The sequence below is a fragment of the Haliotis rufescens genome, unplaced genomic scaffold (genome assembly GCF_023055435.1).
Source record: "Haliotis rufescens isolate VD_foot unplaced genomic scaffold, xgHalRufe1.0.p SCAF_7, whole genome shotgun sequence".
Lineage (NCBI taxonomy): Eukaryota > Metazoa > Mollusca > Gastropoda > Lepetellida > Haliotidae > Haliotis > Haliotis rufescens.
The window spans coordinates 46,610,242-46,636,960 of NW_025964361.1; the positions used below are offsets into that span (position 1 = coordinate 46,610,242).

General features: G+C 40.5%; 1 protein-coding gene across 1 annotated transcript in view; it reads right to left on the bottom strand.

The window, feature by feature from the left end:
* LOC124143674 (hypoxia-inducible factor 1-alpha-like) overlaps positions 1–26,719 on the bottom strand; it is a 106,745-nt gene that overhangs the window by 51,636 nt on the left and 28,390 nt on the right. The window contains exons 3-6 of the mRNA XM_048387430.1: positions 17,267–17,349; positions 15,645–15,734; positions 5,922–6,006; positions 3,570–3,716 (exon numbers count right to left, since the gene is read on the bottom strand). Coding sequence (XP_048243387.1) covers positions 3,570–3,716; positions 5,922–6,006; positions 15,645–15,734; positions 17,267–17,349 — 405 coding nt within the window. The remainder of the gene's footprint in view (positions 1–3,569; positions 3,717–5,921; positions 6,007–15,644; positions 15,735–17,266; positions 17,350–26,719) is intronic.

Here is a 26,719-nt window from a genome sequence, read left to right on the forward strand (position 1 = left end):
ACCCCTCCATCAACACACCCGTCCATCCACACAACAGTCCATCCACACATCAGTCCATCCACACACCCGTCCATCAACACACCAGTCCATCCACACACCCATCCATCCACACACCTGTCCATCCACACACCCGTCCATCCACACACCCGTCCATCAACACACCAGTCCATCCACACACCCATCCATCCACACACCCGTCCATCCACACACCCCTCCATCCACACACCAGTCCATCAACACACCCGTCCATCCACACACCCCTCCATCCGCACACCAGTCCATCCACACACCCATCCATCCACACACCCGTCCATCAACACACCAGTCCATCAACACACCAGTCCATCCACACACCCGTCAATCAACACACCAGTCCATCCACACACCAGTCCATCCACACACCCATCAATCAACACACCAGTCCATCAACACACCATCCACACACCAGTCCATCCACACACCCGTCAATCAACACATCAGTCCATCCACACACCAGTCAATCCACATACCCGTCAATCAACACACCAGTCAATCAACACACCAGTCCATCCACACACCCGTCCATCCACACACCTGTCCATCCACACAACCATCCATCCGCACACCCGTCAATCAACACACCAGTCCATCCACACACCAGTCCATCCACACACCAGTCCATCCACACACCAGTCCATCAACACACTAGTCCATCAACACACCAGTCCATCAACACACTAGTCCATCAACACACCAGTCCATCAACACACCAGTCCATCAACACACTAGTCCATCAACACACCAGTCCATCAACACACTAGTCCATCAACACACCAGTCCATCCGCACACCCATCCATCCACACACCAGTCCATCAACACACTAGTCCATCCACACACCAGTCCATCCACACACCAGTCAATCAACACAGCAGTCCATCCACACACCCGTCCATCCACACACCCGTCCATCCACACAACCATCCATCTGCACACCCGTCAATCAACACACCAGTCCATCCACACACCCATCCATCCACACACCTGTCCATCAACACACCATCCACACACCAGTCCATCCACACACCCGTCCATCCACACACCAGTCCATCAACACACCAGTCCATCAGCACACCAGTCCATCAACACACCCGTCCATCCACACACCCATCCATCAACACACCCATCCATCCACACACCCGTCCATCCACACACCCATCCATCCACACACCCGTCCATCCACACACCCGTCCATCAACACACCAGTCCATCCACACACCCATCCATCCACACACCCGTCTACCACACACCCCTCCATCCACACACCCCTCCATCAACACACCCGTCCATCCACACAACAGTCCATCCACACACCCATCCATCCACACACCCGTCTACCACACACCCCTCCATCCACACACCCCTCCATCAACACACCCGTCCATCCACACACCAGTCCATCCACACACCCGTCAATCAACACACCAGTCCATCCACACACCATCCACACACCAGTCCATCAACACACCCGTCCATCCACACACCCATCCATCAACACACCCGTCCATCCACACACCCATCCATCCACACACCCATCCATCCACACACCCGTCCATCAACACACCAGTCCATCCACACACCCATCCATCCACACACCCGTCTACCACACACCCCTCCATCCACACACCCCTCCATCAACACACCCGTCCATCCACACAACAGTCCATCCACACATCAGTCCATCCACACACCCGTCCATCAGCACACCAGTCCATCCACACACCCATCCATCCACACACCTGTCCATCCACACACTCGTCCATCCACACACCCCTCCATCCACACACCCCTCCATCAACACACCAGTCCATCAACACACCAGTCCATCCACACACCCGTCAATCAACACACCAGTCCATCCACACACCAGTCCATCCACACACCCATCAATCAACACACCAGTCCATCAACACACCATCCACACACCAGTCCATCCACACCCCCGTCAATCAACACATCAGTCCATCCACACACCAGTCAATCCACACACCCGTCAATCAACACACCAGTCAATCAACACACCAGTCCATCCACACACCAGTCCATCCACACACCTGTCCATCCACACAACCATCCATCCGCACACCCGTCAATCAACACACCAGTCCATCCACACACCCATCCATCCACACACCTGTCCATCCACACACCAGTCCATCAACACACTAGTCCATCAACACACCAGTCCATCAACACACCAGTCCATCAACACACCAGTCCATCAACACACTAGTCCATCAACACACCAGTCCATCAACACACTAGTCCATCAACACACCAGTCCATCCGCACACCCATCCATCCACACACCAGTCCATCAACACACCCGTCCATCCACACACCAGTCCATCCACACACCAGTCAATCAACACAGCAGTCCATCCACACACCCGTCCATCCACACACCCGTCCATCCACACAACCATCCATCCGCACACCCGTCAATCAACACACCAGTCCATCCACACACCCATCGATCCACACACCTGTCCATCAACACACCATCCACACACCAGTCCATCCACACACCCGTCCATCCACACACCAGTCCATCAACACACTAGTCCATCAGCACACCAGTCCATCAACACACCCGTCCATCCACACACCCATCCATCAATACACCCGTGCATCAACACACCAGTCCATCAACACACTAGTCCATCAACACACTAGTCCATCAACACACTAGTCCATCAACACACTAGTCCATCAACACACCCATCCATCAACACACTAGTCCATCAACACACCAGTCCATCAACACACCAGTCCATCAACACACCAGTCCATCAACACACCATCCACACACCAGTCCATCAACACACTAGTCCATCAACACACCAGTCCATCAACACACCAGTCCATCAACACACCAGTCCATCAACACACCATCCACACACCAGTCCATCAACACACCCGTCCATCAACACACCAGTCCATCAACACACTAGTCCATCAACACACCAGTCCATCAACACACTAGTCCATCAACACACCAGTCCATCAACACACCAGTCCATCAACACACCATCCACACACCAGTCCATCAACACACTAGTCCATCAACACACCAGTCCATCAACACACCCGTCCATCCACACACCCATCCATCAACACACCCGTCCATCCACACACCAGTCCATCAACACACTAATCCATCAACACACCAGTCCATCAACACACTAGTCCATCAACACACTAGTCCATCCACACACCAGTCAATCAACACACTAGTCCATCAACACACCAGTCCATCAACACACCAGTCCATCCACACACCCATCCATCAACACACCAGTCCATCCACACACCAGTCCATCAACACACTAGTCCATCAACACACCATCCACACACCAGTCCATCAACACACCAGTCCATCAACACACCAGTCAATCCATCCTTAACCCAATCCATAAATAACTTTATCCAACTATCAAACAGCTCATCCACACAACAGTCCATCCACCCTCAAGCCATTTGTACAGAATCCTCCTATCAATCCAACAATCAGTCCATCTAGTCAACCCACCTGATAACCTTGACTTTGAAAGTAAGGAGAACTGTTGCAAGTTCCCGATCAACTGGACGTAAGAATATTCTGATTTGGCAGCATTAGCTGTATGCAGATTCAGCATGCGGAGATACGCTGAACGATGGCCTGATTGACCATATCTATCTGGAAAACAACAATATGACAATTCAGTTCATGACATGCTTGTTACTGAAATCGGAATAGTATGGAGATTTGTGCTGACACTCATGTTTTCACATCTTTGGCCTTATCTATGGAAACTAGAAGGGGGTTTGGGGGTTTAACTGCCACTAAGAAGGCAGCTTTCTTGAGCTTTGCAGAACTAGTTTCAAACAGACAACGTCCATTCCAGACTATGCTTTTAAAATTATTTTTAGTCATACAGCCCGTAACAGTAGGTTTGTGTTCAGCTTTAGAGGTTGCATGATTAGAAATCATATTTTGTTATCAATGTAAAGTGTTAAAAAGGACACACCAGATATAATATGTGAGTGAGTGAGTGAGTGAGTTGGGTTTAACAACTATTTAACAGTATTCCAGTTATATCACAGTGTGTCAGCTTAATGTGGGAGGAAAGCCCAAAGTGACGCAGGTCTCAGACATTTACCACTTCGGTGAAACCCACAAGCATGGGTATGGTGCTGACAAACCTAGAAACATAATTGGGGCCAACCGGGATTCGAACCCACAATCATAGGTTTCTGGCATGCCAAAGGGATGCAACTCTGCACAGCAAATCGCGGTGCTATAGACGACTGGGCCACCCGTGCCCCCTATAATATGTTAAGAAGGGCATGCTAGGTACAACACAAGGATTGGCACACTCAGTATAACATTCACTACAATTGTTTTCGGGTCGCTGAAATCGCTGTACTGTGGTACTGGTACCTGTTCTTTTAAGAATAATAATCTCAGAACATTTCCCCATGCTTGGATCAAAATCATGACGATAATAAGAATTGAAATTCTGACATTTGCCTTGAAATAACAATGCTTGGATGTCCTTAGCACTGTGCATCAAAGAAAACGCAATGGTAATTCTAAGCGTGATCAAAGTCGGAGAAAAAAATGCTTCTTGCTTCTAATGAAAGTACTCCAGCATTATCCATTGAATCTATATCTTCACTTGATACTCGGTTAATAACAAAACAGAGAAGATGCAGCTGATACGTATCATATTCAACAAACCAAGATCTATCAGTTTCTGATAATTATCTTTGTGAAGTTCTGGCAACAGTACCGGTAATTCAGTCATGGACTACTGATCCCTGCCTTATTAGGAATTCATTTCAAAGGAATAATATGGAACCCATTCTTGGTCTTGGAACTGAGTGAAATAAAACAAATCAGCAAAATGTCTGCGCTCCCCTTTCATCAACCAGAACCCTCTCACTCTCAGCCTCTGCCATCCTCTATACCAACACCCCCTCCTCTATCAGACCACTCTCTATACCAACACCCCTTCTCTATCAGACTACTCTCTATACAACACCCCCTTCCTCTATCAGACCACTCTCTTTATCAACAATCCCTCCCTCTATCAGGGCATTCTCTATACCAACACCCCCTCCTCTATCAGGCCACTCTCTATACCAACACCCCCTCCTCTATCAGACCACTCTCTATACAACACCCCCTTCCTCTATCAGACCACTCTCTTTATCAACACCCCCTCCTCTATCAGACCACTCTCTATACCAACACCCCTCCTCTATTAGACCACTCTCTATACAACACCCCCTTCCTCTATCAGACCACTCTCTATACCAATACCCCCTCCTCTATCAGACCACTCTCTATACAAGGTGAGGTGAGGTGACATGGGGTTTAACGTCGCGTCCAAGATAATTGCACTTATATAGCGACCTCTCTATACAACACCCCCTTCCTTTATCAGACCACTATCTAATCCAACACCCCTCCTCTATCAGACCACTTTCTATACCAACACCCCTTCCTCTATCAGACCATTCTCTATACAACACCCCCTTCCTTTATCAGACCACTCTCTATTCCAACACCTCCTCCTCTATCAGACCACTCTCTATACTAACACCCCCTCCTTTATCAGACCACTCTCTAATCCAACACCCCTCCTCTATCAGACCACTCTCTATACCAACACCCCCTCCTCTATCAGACCACTCTCTATACCAACACCCCTTCCTCTCCCTACCTTCCTATAACAAGAGTCATCATCCCATTTCAAGAAGAAATATTTAATGGTTACGGAGTTCTGGTCCAGAAACAGAAAACTGACGGCTGACGGACGCACAGGACCAGGATATGGTGATCGCTACATGAAAACTGAGGGGTCAAAAATGTAATCTGATTAAAAATATGACTTACTTGAAAATGGCAGGAACTGTGCACTGAACACTTTGTGGTCTTGTGGGTGAAGGATTTGATACACCGACTTCCCAATGAGCTGGAACTGTGGGCAGAATGAAGAAGAATATTTTCAATAAGTGGCATGTCAGATGACTGCAGGAGAGTGAGTGAGTGAGTGAGTTGGGTTTAACACGGCTTTTAACAGTATTCCAGTTATATCACAGCGTGTCAGCTTAATGTCGGAGGAAAGCCCGAAGTGATGCAGGTCTCAGACGTTTACCACTTTGGTGAAACCCATGGTGAAACATAATCGGGGCGAACCGGGATTCGAACCCACAATCATAGGTTTCTGGCGTGCCCAAGGGACGCACCTCTGCACAGCAAATCGCGGCGCCTTAGACGACTTGGCCACCCGTGCCCCCTTGACTGCAGGAGAACAGGGCAGGGCACAGTTAATGGATGTTGACCACTTTGGTGGAACCCACTACCATGGGTATGGTGCTGATAAGTCAACAACAAATCAGTGACTCAAATCTGATGACCAGTGAATCTCATAGAGCTCTCTATTTCATTAAAATCAGATCCTTTACTCTGACGAGATACCTCCCTGCATAAATATCTGACGACACCTCCATAACAGTGTGTGTCAGGTGAGTTTTCTAATCAGACAATCAGGCATTCTAAATTACTCTAGATGCATGAGCAAATCTTTCCAACCAGCATAACCCATTTCTGTATCTCAAAGACTAAGCTAATCAGCCTGTTCTGAATGAAAATGATAAAGGCTGTGCCATTATCAAGTTGTTGATAATTTATATACCCTGTTATTTCTGAGCACATTAGGATTGACTTTGGCTGCGATTCCTCAATATTCTAAAATAGCTGTCAAAGATATTCCATCAACATTCATTCAGCATGATTGAAAATCAACAATATTTTCTTCAATAGGGTACACACTACAGACTGAAATAGACAGCGAAACTGATGATAACGGCAGATTGTTGTCTCCTGCACTCCAAAGAAATGAACAGCTGATTGTGGTAAACATGTCTGCTAAATAATCTATAATTCTACTTGTGGATTATTCCTCCTAAAGTCAACAATGAACAGAAATACATCAATATTAATGTACTTAGTATTTTATTTCAGTTGACAATGCTCTTTTTCCAATAACATCCGCTTATTTATAAATATTTGCAGAGGACTAATTAAGTGTTCGCACATGGGATCCGTGAGAATATATCTACATAATCTAGTAACATTAATTGCATCATAAGTCGAGTCCCAAATAATGAAAATAAAATAAAATTTCCAGTTTGAAGAAGAAATATCTCTCTTAATCAGTAAAATTTCATTGCTTTTGGACCAGGGGAGATTTTTCTGTCATAGGTAAATTTTTGCAGGATAATCTCTGTGAGTGCCATGTGTCTTTCTGGAGTACCATGGAAGAAATATTTGTATTCTGAGTTTGTTGTTTTAAGTAAAGGTTTGATCAGTCCCCTTTCACCAGAATCTGGGAAAGTAAGTGGTCGAACCAAGACCTCTTTTGTTTCCTTTTTCACTAGCTGTTTGTTTTCTTTGTTTGGGATAACGTTTTTTAAGGGTTAGTGTTAGTTAAGGGTGGGAGATAAATAGACTAGGAATTGAATAGGTTTGTTTGGGGACATTTTATTTTAGGGAGTTAAGTCAGATGGGTGGTTATCAGATCTTGTGGGTTTGAATTGAATTACATAGGTAGGGAAAGGAGGGGAAGGTAGCAAAGATATTGTGGATGAGGGTTTGACGGATGTTGTTTTTGTTAAAATAAACTTTACATTAAACTTCATTCCTGTTTGTTTTTTTCTTATAATTAGAAGCCTTACAGAACATATAAGAAAAATATACTTCATAGAGAGGAGAGAAGACAACGCAAACCACTGCAGTAAACATTGACCTTTGCCCTAAATCTATATTGTACTTCTGTCACTGGGCGCCAAATAGACGCCTACTACATTAGTAAAGAAATTAAGCCAAATTGTTTCAGAATGCTGATTGAATAAGCTGAAGAACCCAAGCACCCATTATTTAGATTTTGTAAGTTAAACTTCGCTCATGGCTCCCCTTACTCGACCTTCTATGGAGATCTCAGTCTCACATACAGAGGTATCGTATTGGAGAAAAAGAGCCAAGTACACCAACGGCTGTGAGATGCTTTTATCTTACAACAATTTGCAGCTGAATCATGTATGACAGACACAAGTGCAGTTATCTGTTTCACACACCCTAATATCTCACTGTTTTAGCATCAAATTGATGCATGTTATCTATTCTCATGATCGCAGTTGCCGATAATATGTAACATAAAGATGATGAGTGACGTCATCAGGCTTACTAATTCATACTAAGCGCGACCCTCCACACAAAAAATCCCCATATCTGTAGCGATGATGACGCAACTAGATAAGAGCAAAGAACATCTATTAACACTCTCAAAAACTAACGTCCAATAACAGACGTAGGTGAATAGGAATGAAACACGATTAACTTCATTGAATAACAATCAGGAACGTAATCCGTCATAATCTGACCTTAGGTCATCACCATGGAGTAGCCAATCACAGACCTGGCATTCGATCATACATATATACCGTATTAGACGTAATAAGCGCCCAGGGTGCTCTCAAAATTAGAAATAGGGGGCTCTTATTTGAATATTATTTTGGTGAAAAAAGGAGTTAAAGGATAAATTTCGTATTTCGTGGTTTATGCTGACAGCCTGAAATGTTTATATACGACAGATATATTTTTCCAGAATTTATTTGCCCATAACTAAGAGTGCATATAACACACGAGTGCATATTATACGCGAATAAGTCTTGTGTACATTGATCAATCGGAAAGGGTGCTAATTGGGATTGTTCACTAGCCAATATATTAGCAAATATCGCCGTGGGAGCTTATTAGAGCGAGGTGCTTATTACGACGAATACGGTATTTGATACCTGGAGTTATCTCATATGGGTTTTTCATCCACACGTGTATAAAAATTGTGATCTTCCCTGATAAAGCCATACTTCATGGCATTATGGTCAAATCCCTGTATTATAGGATTTCCTTCTACTTAACAACGATAATGTCGCATTATTATTTTCATAAGTGTGGATCATCAGCCACATCTGAGGAGCAATTTTATCTACGACTTGTTCAAGAGACGAGGGGGGACAGGACTGGCCAGACCTCTAAGGTGCTGCTGTTCAATGTGCTCAGCCCCTGTGAAGACCCAAGAGAGAATTGTTCTTCCGCAACCCATGCTTGTCATAAAAGACATATCTGTGAAGATCCGGGTTAGAATTGTTCTTCAGCAACCCATGCTTGCCGTAAAAGGGAACTATGCTTGTCGTGAGAGGCGACTAACGGGATCGGGTGGTCAGGCTGGCTGACTTGGTTGATGCATGTCATTGTATCCCAATTGCGAGGTTCGATACTCATGATGTCAATCACTGGATTGTCTGGTCCAGACTCTATTATTTATAGCTAGAATATCCCTGAGTGCAGCATTAAACAAAGAACAAACCGAATCCTTATCATTGAAATTATAATTGTGAGCAGCCATATCAAATCAAGAACTAAACCTACATAAACAGGCATGATTTTTCAAAAATAAAAATCAGCTACCATCATGAAGTCTTTGAAAGGCATTTAGAAGTGATACACATAAGGAAGAGAATTTATGGATGTCAACTTTTTTATTATGAGGAACACAACGATCCGGAGTATATGCTTACCCCCTCATCAGGTGAATGTAACTATCATTCTAATGTCACCTAATATCTTCATCTAAGGCGCCGCGATTTGCTGTGCAGAGTTGCGTCCCTTGGGCACGCCAGAAACCTATCTTTTGATACCCAGATACAACCAATTGTATTGTATGGTTCTGAAGTGTGGGGATTTCAATGACTGTTTAGAGTAGGTTTTCTGATTAGCATGTAAAAAGTTTCTTTGTGTCGGATCTGCTACACCAAATTGTATGGTTTATACCGCCGTCGTATAGCTGGAATATTGCCGAGTGCGGCGTTAAACAACAAACAAAAACAAACTGTATGGTTTATGGTGAATGTGGTATATACCCACTATATATTAACTCTCAGTTGAGATGTTTAAATTCTTTTATATGCATGAACTACGTCTAATATATTAGCTTATAACATGCTTCTACGTTCAGATTACATGGAAGAGAATACATGGACATCGCATATAAGAAATCTTTTATTTTATCATGATTTTGGTTTTATATGTCAGCCAGTTGGAAATGTAACTATATTTCTTAATGAATTTCGAAATCGGTCTATAAATATGTTCTCCCAAGAATGGCATTCCACTTTAAAGGATAGTTCACGTTTTGAATATTACAAAACTTTCAAGACTTTACTTAAACCAGAAATATATTTATCAGTAGTCACTACGAAAAACTTAAGAAAACATTTCATTAAATATCAACTTGGTTTACTAGAATTATTTGTAAATGAAGGAAGAAAACTGTCCATTGAAAACTGAAAAGAATTTGTCCATTATGTAATCTAGAGAAAGAAAAGGAAATTCATTTTAGTTAGTTTGTCCATTTTACAATGATCTTCAAAAGAAATATATAAAAGATAATTTAATAGTAATGTCACGATAAACGCCTTTGTGGTTATTCTGACGACAAAGAACGAATCTAATATATGAAATCTTTCTCTTTATATTAAGCATGCATTAGCCAAAAGAAATGAATTAATCAAACAACGTGTATATCCCAATGTGTAACATTTATGATTGCATCTACATGCGTAACTTTCTCTTGTATATGGAGTGGCGGTCGGGCAGCCTAGTGGTTTAAGCGTTAGCTCGTCACGCCGAAGACCCGTGTTCGATTCCCGACAAGGGTACAATGTGTGAAGCCCATTTCTGGTGTCCCCTACCGTGATATTGCTGGAATATTGCGAAAACCACACTCACACACACACACTGGTATATGGGTCAGAGGCCTTTTGTACAATAAACCTTTTTTGACTTGGACATAATAAAGAAGTTGACATCCATAAATTCTCTTCCTTACCATCAAAAAGTTAATATATCATGGTATGATGATATTTAACATTATGCACTTTTCCAAGTATTCACCAGATGAAGGAGCAAGAAGTAGCTCTGAAATGTCATTCAAAGAATAAAAGAAGTGTATAACTTAAAAGTGTCATGTATCCATGTTCTAAATGCCTATCAAAGACTTGAGGCAACTGCCATCAATAACAAGGAAATTATTACTCCAACAAATGTAAGGTAAACTGCTCAAACTTTATCAGAACAGAGTGTTGAATATTTCTTGAGAGGGGAGTTAGTCTTGGCAGTCCCTGCCAATTAGGTTTAAGTCTCTAAAGTGTCATAGCTTGTGACTGCTAGTTCAAATATAATTATTTATCTATCAATTAAGGTGAGGTGAAATGGGGTTTGACGTCACGTCCAAAATTATTGCACTTATATAGCGACGTGCATACACATGTGTGTGTGTGTGGCTGCTTGTACTAGTCCGGACTGACGCCGATTTATAGTGCTAGCCCACTGAGATACCATGCCGCAGTTTAACATGAATACCATATTCAGACACAGTTTACTGACTCTGAGCCGACCAGTCCTTGTTTTAGCCCCTTAATGCCGACCGCCAGACAGGGTAACAACAAGTACCATCTTTAAACGTCTTTTGGCATGACACGGCCTGGGATCGAACCCCAGACCTTCCGCTCTCCGGGCGGACACTCTATCACTAGACCATGGAGGTGGTCCTATCAATTAAGTAGTTTAATTACAAAATGTTCCATACTAGGTATTAATAACAGCACACATCCACACATCTTCAGCATCCATGTTTGTCCTAACAGGTGGTCAAACGGGTGGTCAAAGCGTGGTCAAACGGGTGGTCAAACATGTGGTCAAACGGGTGGTCAAACAGTGGTCAAACGGGTGGTCAAACGGTGGTCAAACAGGTGATCATACGGGTGGTCAAACAGGTGGTCAAACGGGTGATAAGGCTCGTTGACTTAGTTGATACATGTCATAGTATTGGTATTCATTATGTCAATCACTGGCATGTCTGGTACAGATTTGATTATTTTACAGACCGCTGTAATATAACTGAAACATTGCTGAGTGCCGCGTTAAACACAAACAACAACAAAACAAAACACAAACAAACAAACTCAAGACAGGAAAGGTTACATGTATGCAATACGGTGGAAATGATGATATTATTAACTGATTGTACAAACAACTCGATACCAGATGACAACAATCATGGGGAATAATTACCCTTACAGTCCTCAAGCCTGCAGTTACTGAACATGTGGTACTGTCTGTTCCCTGTGTTGTGGGCGTCAGACCTGAGCACAACACAGCACTCAGACAACCAACAGTCCCCTTGGGCAAGCATGTGCCACTGCTGGTCTACAGATGTTTTTACACAGTTGCAATTAGGAGCTATTAATAGCAATGTCTTTGAGCTGCAGGTAGGGCATTATGGCCTAAGGAATATGTTGTATATCCAGGGGATGACCATTGTGAGAACAAAGTGTGACAAACAATCTTGCCTTGTCATGTAGCATGAGGTGGTTTCAAAAAAAGATCAAAGCATAATATCAGACGCCATCAGCTATCTGCGTACATGTCAATTATTTCAAAATGGTTGTTTTTCAACAGGATTATTTGTTGTTTGTTTGTTGTTTAATGCCGCAGTCAGCAATATTCCAGCTAAATGATGGCGGTCTGTAAATAATCGAGTCTGGACCAGACAATCCAGTGATTGACATCATGAGCATCGATCAACCCCATTGGGATACAATGACATGCATCAACCAAGTCAGTGAGGCTTAGTCGGACCACCAGATCCGTTAGTCGCCTCTTACGACGAGCATTAGTGGCCTCTTACAGCAAGCACGGGTTGCTGAAGACCTATTCTACCCGAGATCTTCCGGTTCTTTGGAGGAAGTAATGTATGTTTTCATTTATTCACTGCATCATGGTTTCCAGACTTTAAAGAAACAAGTTAAGATTTTCATCTTAAAGGGATACAGCACTCCAACTTTGAAAGTATCGAAATATGGATCAGCTTTTTCTTGTCAACATTTGCTTATTATTGACTAATATTTAGACTGGTTTGACTTGTGTTTGGCGCTATTCTCGCTGCGCGAAGTTGTTGTTGTTTGTTGTTTTGCTGTTTAACGCTGCACTCAACAATATTCCAGCTATATGATGGCAGTCTGTAAATAATCAAGTCTGGACCAGACAATCCAGTGATTAATATCATGAGCATCGATCCACGCAATTACATTGACATGCATCAACCAAGTCAGCAAGCCTGACCACCTGATCCTGTTAGTCACCTTTTACGACAAGCATAGTCGCCTTTTATGGCAAGCATGGGTTGCTGAAGACCTATTCTACCCCAGAAGTTACACCTATCGGAGGATCAAAGAATGAGAAGTCGTATATCATAAGAAGGGATATATACTACTCAAAAGAAGTTAAGGATCACCCGATTCTTTCATAATGGTAAAGTTAATCAGTCATGACATGAGAGATTAACTATAGAAATATGAAAGAATCAGGTGATCCTTAACTTCTTTTGATTAGTATACAATAAAGAGCTGCAGCCAAACTGACATGTGTTTTTGTTGGTGATTAATGCACTTGAAGGGGTGAAGCTATCGGTCAACATTATGCACAATAAAAAAACTACATTGTATCCCTTCAGAGAATTCAGGTCAACGAACAGGTGATAACAAACTTGGCCAATAAAAATGTGAAATTTGCGATAAATTCTCACTAGACATGATACACCATTTAAGTTGTATTTCTGTTCTGCTTTAACGCCGCTTTTAACAGTATTCTAGTTATATCACAGCGTGTCAGCTTAATGTGGGAGGAAAGCCCGAAGTGATGCAGGTCTCAGACGTTTACCACTTCGGTGAAACCCACGAGCATGGGTATGGTGCTGACAAACCTAGAAACATAATCGGGGCGAACCGGAATTCGAACCCCCAATCATAGGTTTCTGGCGTGCCCAAGGGACGCAACTCTGCACAGCGAATCGCAGCTCCTTAGACAACTGGGCCACCCGTGCCCCCTATTTCTGTTCTGCTTGGCATTGTTTTATATGCAGAAATAAAGACTACAGTGTGTACTTGCTCGTAAACTAAGCCAGAAATAGCAATCAACTGTATGCACATCTTGTACAATTACATCGGTGAATTGGTTAGAAAATCCCAGTAATATAACTTCAAAGAACCTCCATGCAATGGTTGGATAAATCCTATCTGAAACTATTATTTATCAGAAATAATATTTTCCGATATTGAGTTGTTTCAGTTGCAGCTAGATAATAACCATTTTTCACTTGACAAAGCATCTGAGGATTGGGATTGGGATGTGTAATTGCATTTTTTTCAATACGTCAAAATTGGAAATGTCCTCCCTAAAATATTTTGAAAGTTTTACTGAGGCCTTGAATGGTTTACAGGAGAGAAAGCCCCAGCTGGAGCGGGTCTGAGATTTCAACCACCTTAGTGAAACCTACAAGCACAAGTGAGCAGCTGACAAACCACGCATTATTCACGATAACAAGCTGACAAACCACTCATTATTCACAATGACTAGCTGACAAACCACTCATTATTCACAATGACTAGCTGACAAACCACTCATTATTCACAATGACTAGCTGACAAACCATGCATTATTCACAATGACTAGCTGACAAACCACACATTATTCACAATGACTAGCTGACAAACCACACATTATTCACAATGACTAGCTGACAAACCACACATTATTCACAATGACTAGCTCACAAACCACTCATTATTCACAATGACTAGCTGACAAACCACGCATTATTCACAATGACTAGCTGACAAACCACGCATTATTCACAATGACTAACTGACAAACCACACATTATTCACAATGACTAGCTGACAAACCACACATTATTCACAATGACTAGCTGATAAACCATGTATTCTCCACAGTGACAAGCTGACAAAATATGCATATTTTACCATGACTTGCTGACAAACTATGCATTATTCACAATGACTAGTTGACGAACTATGCATTATTCACAATGACAAGCTGACAAACTATGTATTATTCACAATGACAAGTTGACAAATTATGCATTATTCACAATGACTAGCTGTCAAATTATGCATTTTTCAGTAACTAGCTGACAAATTATGCATTATTCACAATGACTAGCTGACGAACTATGCATTATTCACAATGACTAGCTGAAAAACTGCATTATCTCAATTACTAGCTGACAAACCACGCATTATTAACATGATTAATACACAGCGACTAGCTGACAAACCACGCATTATTCAGTGACAAGCTGACAAACCACACATTATTCACAATGACTAGCTGACAAACCACACATTATTAACATGATTAATACACAGCGACTAGCTGACAAACCACGCATTATTCAGTGACAAGCTGACAAACCACACATTATTCACAATGACTAGCTGACAAACCACTCATTATTCACAATGACTAGCTGACAAACCACGCATTATTCAGTGACAAGCTGACAAACCACACATTATTCACAATGACTAGCTGACAAACCACGCATTATTCACAATGACTGGCTGACAAACCACCCATTATTCACAATGACAATCAGAAATATCAAAACTCTCTTCAAGTAAAAATAAAACCAACCTGGTTGTGACCAAGGACAGTTGTGATCTCCGTTGATATGAAAACAATCGTGCCATTTTGTGAGACAACAAGAAAAAATCCATCCACAATCTGAAAGGCAAATGAAAACACAAATCAATACCTACATGGTTGCCATGGATATCTTGTGGCATGCAATAACCTTCTCAAAGATAAACTGGAACCATTAAACTTCACAAGGTCTTAAGTGTTCTTAAGTGTCAAATAAGTATGGTATGTAATATGAATGATTAGAAATATTGCTGATATGACAGCTCTCTCTCTCTCTCTCTCTCTCTCTCTCTCTCTCTCTCTCTCTCTCTCAACAAATTATTTTCACAAGGAGAATTTGGCTCCACCCCGTTCACCCAATATATATATATATATGACTCTCGTGCTGATTTAGAAATGCCTGATCTAAAATAGCATGATCTTCCACAATACCATAGTATATTTTTGGTACAACTATTCAAAAAGGTTAAGTTTTATGTGGCACTCACATTTTTAGAAAATAATCCTTTGCCTAAAAATACATCGGAAGTCCTGTACTTTTATGTAATATGTACTCCTAGCTTATGGTATAAATACAGAATGAGCACAGGTGAGGAGATTGTAACCATGGTGATGTAAGCAGCCCTCTTGTCTAAATCAAGACTGCAACACTTGATGTCAAACAATCAGAGGTGAGTGAGTCTGGTTTAACGCCGCTTGAATAGTAGTATATCAGTTATATCACAGCTTGTCAGCATGTGGAAGGAAAGCCCCAAGTGGTGTAGGTGTTTGACATTAAAAAATACCACTTGACTTAACCAATGAGTGAATGGCGGTGACAAATATCAAGGATTTATCAAGGATACCTAACTATATTAGTGAGTGAGTATGGTTTTACGCTGCTTTTAGCAATATTCCAGCAATATCATGGCGGGGACACCAGAAATGGGCTTCACACATTGTACCCATGTCGGGAATCGAACCCAGGTATTCAGCGTGACGAGCAAACGCTTTAACCACTAGGCTACTCTATTAGTGCCCTTGACAGGCAAATTAGTGAAAATTATTATTTCATTGAAAATTGGGATCTTAAATAAAAATCGTACCTAATAATTGAAATAGTAAGAATCAAAGCCTCTTCCTTATTGTCCCTGTAATCAGTGAAAAGTCACCTCTATGCGCCTCAACATTAGTTGAGCAACATTTCGGAATGTTCACTAACATTTGCTACAGACTCTTGGCCGAATATCACCCTCTGAGCATGTCTAGATAAGTCATAAATGAACATAAAAACATCACATGACTTTTTTAACCACAATCACAGCATTCCATACCTAAGAGATTAAACTATTCACAGTAAATTGCAGATAAGACATATGGGCCTCCACCTATGGCAATTACTGTTTATATACCAGAAAGAGCAATGTGTCCACAGGTCTTACACACAAAGAAAATCACTGCTGGAATAGAAGTGTGGACCCCCCAAAAATGCTTTGCTTCTTTTGTAGAACCCCCAAATATTAAAAAGTTTGTCACTGAGCATTTTAATTTTCATTGAATAATTTACTTATTTTTAATCCGGGCACAGTTGCTAGTTTTGTAACGAATGAACGTGATAAATATAATCAGCATACCTCATGGAGTAGTCTCCCTCGGTTTTCCCGACTGAAGAAAGATGGACACCAGTCATTCAGGTGTGACTTCATCTTCTTCAAACCTAAATTAGAAACAGGGCAGGTGATCAGATGAGCCAAGTTATCAATGAATGCACAATATCCTATCAGTTTGGAGGTACTGTAAAGCGATACAAAACCAAGAGGTTCCGCAGCTCACCTTCTCCAGGATTTATGTTTAGGTACTTCCACATCAAATACTAAGGTGTATGATATTATGGACAAACCATTTGATTTTAATGCTCTCAATGCTACTGTCGAACCAGTTCGACAGAGTTTGTCACTACCCGTGTTGCTACTGTCGAACCAGTTCGACAGGCGAATAGCATAACGACACCCACAAACAAACCTCGCCATATCTATTTACCAAGAAGGCTTTGCGTTACATTTAAATTACGTATGGCATGCATAAATGCTCAGCTTGCTCAATATCAAAACTTTCAGTAGTGTATTTACCTCAAAAAGAAAATATCGCGAGTTTAAAATGTTTCAGCCAAACTTCGCGGCACACAACTACCAGAAACGGCCATTGTTGACTTTTGGCACTTCACGTTGAGCGGCATGCAGTCCGATATTTTCTTTATAATGTTATTATTTTTCACATTCGATCATAATTTATTGTTTGCTGACGAAGGGAAATCACTCAAGTTTCTTAATTTCTAAAAATTAGCAATTTTCGAAGTAATTAATTATAAACAAAAACAATCTGAATCGTAACATCATCGATTGGATGAAACTTGTACGATCATGGCAACGGCGGTAAACAAACAACTCCACATGCATAGTGATCCCGTAAGACTATTACAATAATTTTGTTACATCTAACTTAATTTTCTAGAATTATTGACACGCATGTATAAATCTGTGTAAAAAAATATCATTTTTATAGAGTTTTCAAATGATTTCGTTTGATAAACTTTCGGACACATTGACAAGCCGACAAACGTCAGTGATACGTTTGGGCGTGGCCTAACTCGCTTTTTGTTTAGTTGAACAAAGTCAACAAACACTGAAAATAATGACAAATATTGGATGATACGCAAAACCTGAACTGATATACATTCTAGGTAAATCATACAATAGCAATACAATGCAGTTTACGGAAAATAATCGAAAATACTTGCAATTTTAGCTATTATTTCTGAAACCGGAAGCACCGTACCGCATGACACATCGAAGCAAAATATGCAAAAGTTGGTAAGCGATCATAAAACAAATTCCGAAATAGATTCAAATTCAAAAGAAAATACATAGGTTACTTTTTTTCTACAACTGTTTACTATTTATTCATCTGGATAGCAGTCTTCACTCCTATTTGTTTCATATTTATTCGTGATTGCCGCCGGTGCGTAACATCAAATTTGTAAGTCTAAATCCGAAACCGTAAAGGTTTCCACGCTCGATGATTTGAAAATTATTTTCTGAAAACGACGGCAGCGGAGAGCGATATAACATATTGATAAGCCATAATAATAACAACAGAATATTGTTATTGGTCTGTCATTGAAAGAAGGACAATTTAGAATATTAAGGATTGTTTTTAAAACGTTTACTCCCCCTCCCTAATCTTCAGAACGGATGAAAGTAGATACACACGTCGACTGGATGAATGTAGGGCCTATGTGATTTTGTACATAAAACAAAACTGTACCCAAAGCACTTGATGATTTTGTACCCTAAAAAACTAAACTAAATCTGTTTGATCATATTTATTTTTTCATGTTTAATGCAAACAATGAGCTGAACATTATGGTAAAACATTTCATCAAGTTCATAATATGACTAACCTAAATGTACGTGGTCCTTGAGTGTAGTCAGTCCACATTGGCACAACCCAAATTGACTGATTGTGATAGGAAAGTAATAAATTCTTGTCACTGGAGAAGAGGCCAGTAAATTGATGAACCATAAGGTAATTGTAGATCTTTTGTTTTGACAGAAAAGTGATAATAAATTAACTTTTTTTCATACAAAAAGCAATGTGTAAGTTTGAAACTACAAAACTGTAATACAAAAATATTCTTGGCACAAAAACACATACCTGTTTGGGTGCAAACACTCAAGACATTTTACGTACAAAAAAACACATTTCAAATGGATTTCGTAGAACAATGGGATAACAAAAAGATATCTAATCAGTTAGAGGGGGGGGTTAGGGATGATAATCAATGATAAAGACTGTCTTAGAAATGTGAATCAATGATAAAGACTGTCTGAGAAATATGAATCAAAGAAAAAGACTGTCTTAGAAATATGAATCAATGATAAAGACTGTCTTAGAAATGTGAATCAAAGAGAAAGACGGTCTTAGAAATCTGATTCAAAGAGAAAGACTGTCTTAGAAATCTGAATCAAAGAGAAAGACTGTCTTAGAAATATGAATCAAAGAAAAAGACTGTCTTAGAAATCTGAATCAATGATAAAGACTGTCTTAGAAATATGAATCAATGATAAAGACAGTCTTAGAAATGTGAATCAAAGAGAAAGACTGTCTTAGAAATATGAATCAATGAGAAAGACTGTCTTAGAAATCTGAATCAAAGAGAAAGACTGTCTTAGAAATCTGAATCAAAGAGAAAGACTGTCTTAGAAATATGAATCAATGATAAAGACAGTCTTAGAAATGTGAATCAAAGAGAAAGACTGTCTTAGAAATGTGAATCAATGATAAAGACTGTCTTAGAAATCTGAATCAAAGAGAAAGACTGTCTTAGAAATCTGAATCAATGATAAAGACAGTCTTAGAAATGTGAATCAAAGAGAAAGACAGTCTTAGAAATGTGAATCAATGATAAAAACTTTCTTAGAAATCTGAATCAATGATAAAGACTGTCTTAGAAATATGAATCAAAGAAAAAGACTGTCTTAGAAATCTGAATCAATGATAAAGACTGTCTTAGAAATGTGAATCAAAGAGAAAGACGGTCTTAGAAATATGAATCAATGATAAAGACAGTCTTAGAAATGTGAATCAAAGAGAAAGACTGTCTTAGAAATCTGAATCAAAGAGAAAGATTGTCTTGGAAATATGAATCAATGATAAAGACGGTCTTAGAAATATGAATCAAAGAGAAAGACTGTCTTAGAAATATGAATCAATGATAAAAACTGCCTCAGAAAAGTGAATCAATGATAAAGACTGCCTTAGAAATGTGAATCATAGAGAAAAACTGACTTAGAAATGTGAATCAATGATAAAGACTGCCTCAGAAAAGTGAATCAATGATAAAGACTGCCTTAGAAAAGTGAATCAATGATAAAGACAGTCTTAGAAATGTGAATCATAGAGAAAAACTGTCTTAGAAATGTGAATCAATGATAAAGACTGTCCAAAATAAATACTAAGATAGAAATTTATTCTCAGAAAGTTCAGTTTCCATTAAATCTGTTTCTAATTTCAGTTGTCCTTTAAAACTCAACGCTGTAGTCTACTTTCATAAACCCTGTTACCATGGTTACGATGACAAGGTTTGAGGCAGCATGTGTTACAAGGACAGGAGTAGTCATAGACCGAGATTTTCACACATCCATTGGAGAAGGGATAGATTAAACAGTTAAAAAGTGGGAGCAACACTAAAACCAGGCACTTTATAAGATTAGTGCCACAAAAAGGACTTGGACATTGTTACACACAAAAACTCAATTAAAAATGACATACACATAAATATTATGTTAAGGACAACGCACAATTGAGTAATGTTGATCTGAAAATATCCCCAAACATGAAAAACTATTTCCAGTTGCTTATTTATCCTTTGTTCATGTTAGTTGTACAGCTCCATTTTCTGTCCTGGAAGCCCTATGGAGAGCTAGCGATTCAGTCACTTTGATCTATAAACCATGAAATTAACGCGAGAGTGAATAAAAAATGACTAAACTTCACATTTATGTCTCCAAAATGACTATCAACAATAAGACGGCCTCACTGCACACCTTGGATAGCGGAAATACCAACTTGAATATAAACACAGACAAATACTGTAAATCTTGTAATTAATATCTGCTGATCCTAAGCCAAAAATGTGACTCAATATTTATGCAATATTAATCCCCCCCACCTCCCCACCAATCCTCAGTGGAATGATGCATATCCTTACCTTAATCCAACCTGACCTTAATCAAATCAAACAACAAATACAACCGCTTAGTAGAGCACTTCCGTAAAAACAATAAATAGAGTTATCCTAAAAGCAACACACAGTTTATATGTTTATTCTGTTGACTACATTAGGGAAGTTCAAAGACAATAGCATAACTGAACTAACAATAGTTGACTGATTGGTCCGCGGGGAAGGACTGTCAACAAACTTGAAGGCAGATGACAAGACAAAGGCTCTAGATCTGTCTAAGGATATGTGTGATGGTTGGTTGTTTTGTTGTTTAAAGCCACACTCAGCAATATTCCAGCTATATGACGGCGGTATGTAAATAATTGAGTCTGGACCAGACAATCCAGTGATTAATATCATGAGCACCGATCCACACAAATGGGACCGATGACATGCATCAACCAAGTCAGCGAGCCTGACCACCCGATACCATTAGTCGCCTCTTACGACAAGCATGGGATGCTGAAGACCTATTCTACCCCGGATCTTCACGGGTTCAAGCCTATCATGGGTCATGTCGGCTTTTGATGAAGTGTTGCATAGGCGGCAGCTGTCTAGGCTGCTGGAGTGGTCAATGTTGCCTAGTTTGACACGAGTGAGTGGAACTCTTGACCCCAGCAGTGATAACTCAAGGATGCCCGTTGTGTAATTTCTATTCTTTGAATGTCATTGTAATATACTTGTTACAACTGCTGCACAATAAACCATGATGCGGAAGCGGACACCCGGTGTTAGCCTAGCCTTAGCTAAGTTACGAGTGAGGCCTTCCTTTCCGTTCCCTGACCAAGACTTACACAGCCTTGGTCACCTGACAGGAAAGGGGTGTGGTACTACATACTGGTATACTACAACTTGAAATGCTAATGAATTTTAGATCACAATACGTTTGGAAAATACCTGTACATTTTGTTTTTCAAAATTATGCGAATATTTATCTTGCTGGCAAAGTTTACATACGTGACAATTAAAATTATGAATTTCAGAAATTAATAACTGCTTCAGCAACTGCAAAATGGCGGCTGACAACAAAGTTGTACAAAATGTGTTGGGGAAGTGTGTCTGCTTGTACTTTTACTGACTAATGCCTGTTTTAGAGTGCTTTAGCCCACTGAGACACCATGTTACAGTGTAACATTGATACCTCACACTGTTTTATCCCCTTAATGCTGAGCGGCAGGCAGGGAAACAACAAGCACAATGTTTTAAGTGTTTTGGTATGATGAGGCCGGGGATCAAACCCAACCAAGCAGTCCTCCATCATGATACAGGGAAGTGACTCTGGCTGATATTGCTAATAATGGAATAGTCCAATTATCATCATAGGATTTGTATATTTCGTTCCTAACCATTCCCCTTCCCATGAAACCCTATAAACTTTATCTTATATTTCAAGCGCCAGTGAGTAATTAGCAGACTGTCATTAGGTGCTATACAATTATTTTTTAAAATTTTAATTTAATTTTTATAACAGATAAAACAAGAAAAAAAAGTGAGCGTGGCTCACTAATACCCCCGACCCGCCTAGTGTGTCAGTAGTATCAAATTAAATAGCGAGGATAGGTTTAGGGTTTGAAAAATTCATAAACAATTTTTTTCTTTAGACTGCACCCCTCCATATGACACAGATTATATGTACTAAGTTTGAGATGAATCCACTGAATAGTTTAAGAGAAATCACGCGGACAAAGTTTTCGGACGGACGGACGGAAACTTGGTATAACTATATACCCCCGACTTTTAAAAGTCAGGGGTATAATAAAAAATGCAGCAAAGAGGGTTTGGATGATCCTAGTCCTGATTTGGTCAGGCTGGTAAGGCTCATCATCAGCTCAGGGCCCTTGCACCCTCTACACGCAGCCCAGACAGCGAATAGGACTGCTCCCAGGAAGCGCTGCCTAGTCAAACCCACCCAGAACTTTTCGGAGAATGTGAAGACTCCACAACACTGCAGCCTTCTGCATTACCCTGATTGTCAGAAGGGTTGTATTCCTGGTAGCAAACCCGGGTACTCTCCCAATGTATGTCAAGAGATCGGGAGGTACCAAACCTATGGCACCAAGAACAATTGGAAGTCGGACAACTTGGTACTTGGGATGTGAGCGTGATGTTTCATAAGCAAGGTCTGCAAATGTGCCATGTTTTTCCTGAATCTTGTCAATCACATCAGTGTCAAAAGGGACAGAAAATTCCAAGTCATTGGAAAGGACAAGATCAGGTTTGTTGGCCTGGATACCTCTGAGATGTACATCAAGTCACTCCATCATGTCACTTAAGATACTGCATTTGTGCTAAAGCTGGGCATCAACTGATAAGGTGTTGGATAACCTCATTAAATTCATTGCATGATCTACATTTCATATTTTACATTTTGATGCAAAATCACACATTGACGGTTTTGCGTGGGAAGTGATTCGTCCTGAATAGTAAACAGAAAGCCTTCTGTTTCACCTTTCAGGTCAGCCGACTTCATCCAGGTGTAGCAGGGCGTGGAGTCATCCTACAGATGACATCCTTACCTTGTCAGATTGCTGATGGGGTTAACCTCTTTGGTCATGTGGACAAGGCGTCCGACCTCGGATCAGAAGGTCTGTGGTTCGAATCCCATCTCGGGACTCGGAATTTTTATGGCCGCTACATTGGCGCCCAACGTGGGGCTGAGCACGTTCATATTAAATTAACATGAATACCAAACTCAGACACAGTATACTCCAAGCCAAACAGTCTTTGTTAAAGCCCCTTAATGCCGACCGCCAGGCAGGATAACAACACGTATCATCTTTTAACGTCTTTTGGTATGATGCAGCCAGGGATGGAACCCCAGACCTTCCGCTCTCCGGGCAGACACTCTACCACGGGACCACGGAGACGGTAAACATGTCTGAGATAAATTGCTGAAGATGTTTAGAACATTTTAGCTGCACAAAGCATGAGTGAGTGAGGGAGTAAGTTGGGTTTAATGCCGCTTTTAACAGTATTCCAGTTATATTGCGGCGTGTCAGCTTAATGTGGGAGGAAATCCCGAAGTGATGCATGCCTCACACGTTTGTCTGATGTGTCAAATCAGCATCTGGTGTGTGATTTCACAGTGTATACTGTTTGCTATCAGTGTATAAATGGTCATATCAGTATCTGATGTGAGATATCACTGCCCTATCTATGACATGACACTCTCTGATATGTGTCATCTGTTACTGTTATGCAGTATGTATGTTTTGTCAGAATGTTTATGTTATCTAACGTATCTCATGTCCTAGTGGTACAACCACGACTGCTAAACATTCACTTCGGTGAAACCCACGAGTGAGTGAGTTGCGTTAACGCCACTTTTAACAGTATTCCAGTTATATCGCGGTGTGTCACCTTAATGTGGGAGGAAAGCCCGAAGTGATGCAGGCCTCAGACGTTTACCACTTCAGTGGAACCCACGAGCACGGGTATGGTGCTGAAAAACCTAGAAACATAATCGGGACGTACCGGGATTTCGAACCCACAATCATAGGTTTCTGGTGTGCCCAAGGGACGCAACTCTGCACACAAATCAGGCACCTAAGACGACTGGGCCACCCGTGCCACCATACAAAGAATGAAAACCATGACTGAATCACTTCCTTATAGACACAAAGAGATTACCATGTGAAATGCTCCACATGTTACAAGCTTTGTCCTGATATGTTATCTACTGAATTCCTAAGATTTCTATTGTCAAGCGAAAGGTTATTCAGTTATTGCCCGTAGTTAGAATTACTAGTATCTATTACTTAGAACCATTTACTGTTTGAAAACATATTGAAGGTACCTTTCTCAAAGATTACGGCTCTCAGTTTACTCCCATTACTTGTGAATATAGGGCTTTTCTTTGACAAGACAAATATACGTTGACAGGCGCAATGGTGGTTTGTTGTCTGAAGTGTAGTTAAACTGGTCATATTCCTGTATTTCATTGGTGAAGCAGGGGCCCAGTTCTAGACAACTGCTCTGGAGACAATCCATGGAGAGAAAGCACACATTTTATGGCTTCCTGGTTGCTAAGGATGGCTACATCAGCAAAATGAAATCATGTCTCGACATTGCAGAGGCCTTGCCAAGTGCAATCTTTGTGTATGGATGAGCCTCAAATTGGGCAAAATGTTGTGAGTCCAAGCCACCTGAAAAAGTATCCTTAAGGAAACACTACTGTATTCGACGTAATAAGCGCCCAGGGTGCTCTCAAAATTATAAACAAGGGGCTCTTATTAGAATATTAATTTTGTGGAAAAAAGAGTTAAAAGATAAATTTCGTGGTTTATGCTGACAGCCTGAAATGTTTTTACACGACAGATTTATTTTTCCAGAATTTAATTGCCCATAATGAGGAGTGCATATAACACACGAGTGCGTATTTTACACGAATATATATAAGTCTTTTGTACATTGATCAATCGGAAAGGATGATAATTAGGATTGTGCACTAGACAATATATTAGGAAATATCACCGTGGGTGCTTATTAGAGCGGGGCGCTTATTACATCGAATATGGTATTCTAAATTTAATACATTATTTCGGGGTTCTTTTAGTATTATTTGCCTGTCTGTTCAATTCTCGATTATTAGAGCAATTAAGAGAAAAAACAATCAAAATGCATTCATGTGGTCTGTGTCCAGTGTAATTTACACAATACAGAGCTTCCAGTGTCAAGAGTTGGATACAAATAGAAATACTGGTTTCAAAAAGCATTACAGTAGACCAACACAGAACATATGGTGCACATTAAACCAATTAACAATTAGTTATCTCAGAGGAACATCAAATGCAAACCAATTGATGACAACAACAAAAATATAAAGCATTGCACCTTGACCTAAATTTGTAATTGGACCTATTTGTTTAGTATGAGTTATATTGATGTTAATGGAAAGAGATAAGACAAAACATTTTTACCTGTTTGATTTGAGGTTAATTGACACAATTTTGCACATCACAGAAACAATACTTTAACTCCTCAATGACAAGACTTGTGAGTCATCAAACTTTGGCAAAAGTCGTGAAATGTAAACATGTTTTCAATTATTTCTGAAAAAAGTGTTTGAAAGACTCTTTAAATACAAAGACTTCCTTCACAATAACAGTGGTGATCTCGCTAGAAGAACTCCGAAATGTCCCCAAACATGGTGTGAAACTCATTGGTGTGACTCAATTGTATTCTTTTGCCTTTTCATAAAACGCCTCGTGTACAACCATTAACATGGCTTATTGCTCTGAAAATTCCATAATATACATAAAATATCGCGGAAGTGCCGAGACAGGGAGACCACTTAGTCTAAAGT